Genomic DNA, 7,500 nt, shown 5'->3' on the forward strand with positions numbered 1-7,500 from the left:
TTCTCTTCTTATTATTCATCAATGACCTTCTAACCCAAACTTCTGTCCCATCCACTCTTACGCTGATGATTACACCCTTCACTTTTCCACGTCCTTTCATAGACGTTCAACCCTTCAGGAAGTAAACATTTTACGCAGGGGAGCCACAGAACGCCTGACTTCTGATCTTTCTAAAATTTCCGATTGGGGCAGAGCAAACTTGGTACTGTTCAGTGCCTCAAAAACTTAATTCCTCCATCTATCAACTCGACACAACCTTCTAGACAACCATCCCCTCTTCTTCAATGACACTCAACTGTCCCCCTCTTCTACACTGAACATCCTCGGTCTGTTCTTTACTTATAATCTGAACTGGAAATTTCACATCTCATCTTTAGCTAAAACAGCTTCTATGAAGTTAGGTGTTCCGAGACGTCTCCACCAGTTTTTCTCACCCCCCCCAGCTGCTAGCTCCATCTCTCTCCAGACCCGTGGATATACCGTGGTATGTTAATTTAACTATTATAATATATGATATGTATACTCAAGAGGAAGAGGATGAAAAGGAGGAGGAAAAGGAGAAAAAAAATGAGGAGAAGGAGAAGGAAGAGAAAAAAAAGGAGAAGGAACAGGAGGAGAGAGAGTGAGACTGCATTAGCGATCAAACGTACAGTGCTTTCCTCCTTGCTCCTGCTTGGTTTGTGACTTTGTTATTTGTTAAAACTAGCAATGGTGACATACGAGGATATAAAAAATTATGCTTGAAATTCAACAACAAGCATATAAGAACGCTATAGATATCGTGATGAAGGACCTTGCAGTCAGGATAAGGGAGGGTTGAGAGTTATAACAACGAGCTGATTCGCTCTTTGGAGCTCACACAGAAGGAGTTAGAAGAATGGAAGACTGTTGCCAAGACACTTACTGAAGAAGTGACAATGTTGAAGAAGGAAATTGGAAAGAAATCTGAGTTTGATGTGAAGCTAGACATGCTAGAAAGCCGAATTGATTATAAGGAGGACTACTCAAGACGCAACAACCTACGCTTTGATGGCCTCGACGAATCACCGAACGAAAAGTGGGAAGAAACACAAGTTAAGATTCAACACCTGTTTCGAGACAAGTTAGAGATTGGTACGATACAGCTTGAACGAGCTCATAGGGTAGGATCGAAGTTCCTCTGTACTCGTCCCCGAACTGTTGTTGCTCGTTTCAACAAATTCGAAGATCGTCAGTCGACCTTACGAAACTCAGCTAAACTGAAGAATGCGAATATCTACATCAATGAAGACCTGTGCGAAGCTTAGGTAAAAGCAAGAAAGGCACAACTACCGGAACTGAGAAAGGCAAGAGCAGAGGGTAAGCTAGCGTATTTCAGCATACTAAGCTAGTGATCCGTGAACGAGGCGAACGAGAAACGCAGACCCAGGGCTCGTCTGTAGCTGGGTCAGCTGCCTCTGTGGTGACTGTCACTCCTGCTCAGACCCTTGCTGCTGCAATGATTCCTGCCCTGACTCCAGATGGTGGGAGAACTGCTGGTGGTGTCACTCCTGCTCAGACTGCTGCTGGTAGTGACGCTGCTGATGAGGTCACTCCTTGGAAGTGCTGGCGCTTTTACTGCTCTCGGTGGGAATCCTAGTGTTGCTGATGGTGGTGCTCGAGACCCCGGTGCAGCGTGTGCCTTGCTGCAGGTCGCTGGCAGTGATGATCTCCGTGAGGAAAAGAAAGGATGGGAGAATACGACACAACGCAGTAAGAATAAGCACAAATAGAAGTAAACTTTCTAATACGTACTAAACGCTGCCCATCAAATAGTTCTCCCTATCATTAATGTTCTTTCTGCACTTAAGTGATGTGGAAGTAATTCAGTTGCTTAGTGATGATTATATTCCAATTCTTAATTTTGAAGAATTTAATAACTTAACTTATGATTTTGTAAGTGATTATAGTGATTCTCATATCTTGGATGATTGTGACCCTGAGTTGAATAATTTAAGTAATGTTTGAGGGAAAGGTGGGAAGAGAACACAGGTGTATGAAATTGAGTTTATTAAATGGAGTTGAGTATTATTAAATGAAAATTTTAACAATGTCAGTTCCATGCTATGATTATTGTAATGAACATGAATTTGAACTATTATTTGAAACTAACAAATTACCTACGCTATTATTGTATAATATGAACAGCATTCCACATAACTTAGAAAATTTTATCCACACAAAATGTTTAATATGTGATTTTATTTCAATGGATATAATGGCATCCTATGAAACAAAAGTATCAGACGATATTGTAAATCTTTATAAGCTACCGGGCTACGTGTTGATCACTAACAACAGCAACAGCTATGGGGGTCGGGTGTGCCTGTACTTAAAGAATTATATTTCATCTTGTGTTATAAATAAATTTTGCATATGTAATGACTCTTTAGAAATATCATTTATTGATTGCTTTTTTTTTATGAGAAAATTTTTTATGAGAAAATTGGTGTAATTTATCGGAGACCTAATGCTAGTATTAAGTGATTTCTTCAAGAATTTGGAATAATTTTGAGTTATGTGAGTAGAACACGGAAGGAATGCATTCTTCTTGGTGATATAAACATTAATCTATTAAACAAATCTAGCAAAGAAATCTAGCAATGAGAAAGCTATACCTTTAAAGTCCATAAAAAATTACATGTAAGAGAAGGCAAACCATGAATTACATCTGAATTGGTTAATCATATTAAGGAAAGACACGCTCTATACAGAAAGTATGTAAGAAAACACATAACCTTTGGCCAACAGTACAGAGAAAATAGAAGTTAATAATATGTTATTAAATGCAAAAAAAAAAAAATAAAAATAAAAATAAAAATAAATAAATAAATAAAAAATAAATAAATAAAATAAAACAAAAATAATTAATTGATTAATTAAATAAATAAATAAATAAATAAATAAATAAATAAATAGATATTATCAAAAAACATTTGTGGATAGCAAGGGCACAAAACTTTGGAAGTCATAAATCAAATTGTCAACAAATCGAGAGTTAAACCTAAAATTGATTATCTAACCATAAATCATTTTAAAGTGACTGACCCCCAAATGTTGAGTAACCACTTCAATATGAATTCTGTGAATGTTGGTAAGGACCTTGCCAGCACTTTACCCCAGTCTGACAAGGATCTACTGTCTTACCTCTCACACAACCATCAAGAGTTCCTGTCTTCGGACATCTCACCAGAGGAAATAGCAACAATCATTAACTCCCTTAAAGAATCAGCGCCAGGATTTGATAATATTCACACTAAAGTTCTTAAGAAAACTGCTTCAGTATTAGCTCCAGTAATTTCTAAAATGGTAAATAAATCTTTTCAAACAGGTATTTTTCCTGAGAGGCTGAAGATTGTTAAAGTAATTCGTAACTTAAGTTGTTAAATTTACTTTCTTTAGAAAGACGTAGGTTAAGAGGGGACCTGATAGAAGTCTTTAAGTGGTATAAGGGTTATAACAAGGGGGATGTAGGCAAAATTCTTAGGATCAGCAACCAGGGTAGAACAAGAAATAACAGGTTCAAGCTTGAAAAATTTAGGTTTAGGAAGGAGATAGGAAAAAATTGGTCCTCAAATAGAGTGGTAGATGAGTGGAACGAGCTAAGTGATCATGTTGTTAGTGCTAGGACACTAGAGAGCTTTAAGAGAAGATTAGACAAGTTTATGGATGGGGATAATAGATGGAAATAGGTAGGTATATTTCATACAGGGACTGCCACGTGTAAGCCTGGTCGCTTCTTGCAGCTTCCCTTATTTCTTATGTTCATATGTTCTTAGGTATTCCGGTTTATAAAGGAAGGAAGGCGGATGACATTATTAACGAACGGCCAATATCCATACTTTTTTGTATTAGCAAGATCTATGAAAAAAAAAAAATGTATAATAGATTAATAGAATTCCTTGATAATAACCATATTTTAACTAAATGTCAGTTTTTCTTTTTTTTTTTTTATGTAGGAAGGACACTGGCAATTTATTATGTTATGTTAAAGTTATGTCTTTAGAAAAAAAAAATTCAAGTTAGGTTAAATTAAATTACTTGATTTGATTCCTAAATAATTTGGGTAAGGCTAAATTTGTTATCAGTGTTTTCCTTGATCTAAAAAAAAGCTTTTGATACTTTACATCACGAGATAATGGTCGAGGAACTAAATTGCTATGGGATAAGAGGTAAATGTAATGACTGGTTTAGGAATTATTTGAGCAACAGATTACAATGTACATTTCTTAACAATACAACCTCAGATTACGTTAATTCACAAAAGGAATGCCACAAGGCTTTACACTTGGTTTATTGTTATTTTTGCTTTATATAAATCATATAATTAAGTTATCACAATTATTAAGTTTTAGTATTTTTACTGATACAAATATTACATATGCTGATGCCGACAGAAGCTCCCTGACTATGACTTTAAATACTGAAGTTATTAAAATATCTTCTTGGTTACTAAGCAACAAACTTTCAGTAAAAGTGCAAAAAACAAATTATCTTGTATTCTCAGGTAACAGCAGCTTCGGTGACTCATATTAAAATTTGTGGGCAAGAAATAAAGAGGGTTCGTTTAATTAAATATTTAGGAGTAGTAGTAGATGATAAACTTGTTTTACAGAACACGTTGAGAAAATAAATTATAAATTATCAAAATCACTATGAATACTGTACAAAATTAGGAATTTGTTCTAATGATACATTATGTATTATCTATTAGTCTTTATTTTATTCGTATCTGCAATATTGTAATGTTGTCTTGGGTATGGCCACGAAGACTATACTGAATTCCATAGTTCTGATACAAAAGAGAATTGTACGTTCACTGAGTAATATTGGCCATTATGAACACACAGCTCCTTTATTCAAAAACCTAAAAAATATTGAAAATTTCTGATATATATAAATTAGAATGTTTAAAACTAATACAAATCAGATGCACAGACAAGATGTTATTCATTTACAGACAGCGTCGGACGCACCATAAATACCAGACACAGACACAACCTCAGACCGATATATCTACACACTGGACTCCAAAAACGCTTTGTAACTTATTATGAATGTATGCAATATAATGCCTTACCAAAAAGTGTAAAAAAAATACATAACAAAGAAACTTTTAAAATGAAGTTAAAACAGTTAATATTAGAAAATTATTAGGTGCTACGAAAAACTATTATGAATTATCAATGAGTATTTGTTTGTGTATGTATATGTATGTTTGTTTTATATATATATATATATATATATATATATATATATATATATATATATATATATATATATATATATATATATATATATATATATATATATATATATATATATATATATATATATATATATATATATATATATATATATATATATTCAGGATACATATGGATGTGATAAAATATCTTTAGTTAGCCAAATTGTTACAAAGGAAGTTTTCATGTTTTAATGTATTTCAGCAATTTTAAGATCAAATTTGTTGGCTAAGGTCAAAGTAATAGGTGATATGAAATTTTAAGGGCCTGTAAAAATGTTATTAACGGGCTCTGCCATGATACCATCTATCTTTGTATTACATTATTGTATTATCATAATTGGCAATAAATGTTTCGAATTAGATTTTTTTTATTATTTGAATTTAAGGAGGAGGAGGAGGAGAAGGAGGAAGAGGAGGAGGAGGAGGAAGAAGTGTAGGAGAAGGAAGGAAGGAGAAGCTGAAGAGGATTTAGTCAAAATATTCAGATATGATCCCAAGGCGTGACACGGAGGAAGGAAAGAACGAACAAACGAATATATAGATAATGATAATAATAATTAGTAATAATAATAATAATAATAATGATAATAATAATGATAATAATAATAATAATAATAATAATAATAATAATATAATCTCTCCTCACACACACACACACACACGCACAGGATGGACAGCCCTCCACTTTGCTGCAGGGCAGGGCCACCAGCAGTGTGTGGCAGCCCTCATGACCATCACCCCTCCCACTCCCGCACACCTCGAGGCACACACCCCAGTGCACAGCGCTAGTTACAATGGCCACGTAGAGGTACTGGAGCAGCTGTCGGGTGCTGGCTGGGCCCTCTCTTCCAGGGACAGATATGGCGGCACACCCCTGCTCTATGCTGCTGTTGGGGGATATGTAGCAGCTGTGCAGTGGCTGGTGCAGCGAGGCTGTGACCCGCGCGTGCAAGCCAAGGATGGACTGACCCCGCTGGAGGCGGCTGTGCAGTGCGGCAGCCATGAAGTGGAGACCTGGCTGGCCAATAATGGCGGCGGTATTTTGAGGAGCGAAATTCTGCGTGAGGAGGAAGTGGTAAGGCTGTGGTTGTGTGTGCTGTGTTGACCGGGCGTCCTCCTGTAGGGAGGGAAAGGAGGGGGAGGAGAGGATGGAGAAGGGTGAGGAGGGAGGGGTTGGGAGGGAGGATCAAAGGGTGGTATGGAAGGAAAGAGGAGGGAAAGAGAAAGGATGGGAGGGAGAGAGAATGGGAGGGGGGAGGGTATGAGGGAAGGATGGGAGGATGGTTGGGAAGATGGGTGGGAGATGAAGAGGGGAAGAAGGGAAAAGGGAAGGAAGAGAGGAGGAGAAAGAAGATAGAAAGGAGTGGAAGAGGAGGAGATGGGAGGGAGGAAGAAGGGGAGGAGAGGAAAAAAGAGGGGGGGAAGGAGGGAGAGGGAGAGTGGAGGAGAAGGGAAGAAAAGGAAGAAAGGAGTCGAGGAGGTAAGAAAGGCAAAGAAAGTGTTTAGAATGTTACTAATTTGTTCCTCGTCGTTAGTGTAATCTCCATTTACGTCAATTATGGGTCCAATAGTTGAAGTAATTACTCCTTTCTGCCTGATAAAGCTATAAAATTCCTAAGGTTTCGTTTTACTCTGGTTTGCAACATGTAATTCGGTGGATCTTTTGCTGTGTTTGATTCCTCTTTGTTGTACGTCTTAGCTCACCGAATTTAGTATGTTCTTCGTTATTACTGAAGGATTTTAATCTATTATGGACATCCCCCTTGGCGCGCAAGCATTCAGCTATTTGTGTGTTCCACCACTTACTCTTAACGTTTTTAGTGGGACGGGGATTTTTCATGGGTACGCATACTTGCACTGCTTTTAAGTATCTATCAATGAAAAATTTCCAGTGAGCATCAATAGCTGCGGTGGTGAGTAGGTGACTCCAGTCGATTTGGTTAAGTATTGATTTGAGTTTACATAAATTTGCTTTTCTGTAGTCAGGGACTTTTTCTTTGCTTATATTTGACTCGTTAGCCGTGAAGATTATAATGAAGGTGATTGCGCGGTGGTCACTGTTACTAAATTCCTCGCCGACATTCACATTTTATATTAATTCATCATTCGTAGCAAGCACGAGATCAACGACATGGTTATCACGTGTCGGGTTTTGCACAAATTGTGTAAGTGACCTTTCTTTTAAGTTATTATACAGTTCATGTCCTTGGTGTGAGGTGAATGATTCGCCCCAC

The 7,500-nt window shown here is 36.8% G+C and overlaps 1 protein-coding gene across 3 annotated transcripts in view; it reads left to right on the forward strand.

Annotated features, from left to right (window-relative positions):
* Positions 1-7,500, forward strand: part of LOC135096938 (ankyrin-2-like) — a 134,552-nt gene that overhangs the window by 36,662 nt on the left and 90,390 nt on the right. For 2 of the 3 annotated variants that reach the window (XM_063998709.1, XM_063998710.1), the window contains exon 4: positions 5,935-6,341. The exons of the other annotated variant lie outside the window; for it this stretch is intronic. In XM_063998709.1, the coding sequence (XP_063854779.1) occupies positions 5,935-6,341 (407 nt within the window). The remainder of the gene's footprint in view (positions 1-5,934; positions 6,342-7,500) is intronic. 3 annotated transcript variants of the gene reach the window in all.

The sequence above is a fragment of the Scylla paramamosain genome, unplaced genomic scaffold (genome assembly GCF_035594125.1).
Source record: "Scylla paramamosain isolate STU-SP2022 unplaced genomic scaffold, ASM3559412v1 Contig9, whole genome shotgun sequence".
NCBI lineage: Eukaryota > Metazoa > Arthropoda > Malacostraca > Decapoda > Portunidae > Scylla > Scylla paramamosain.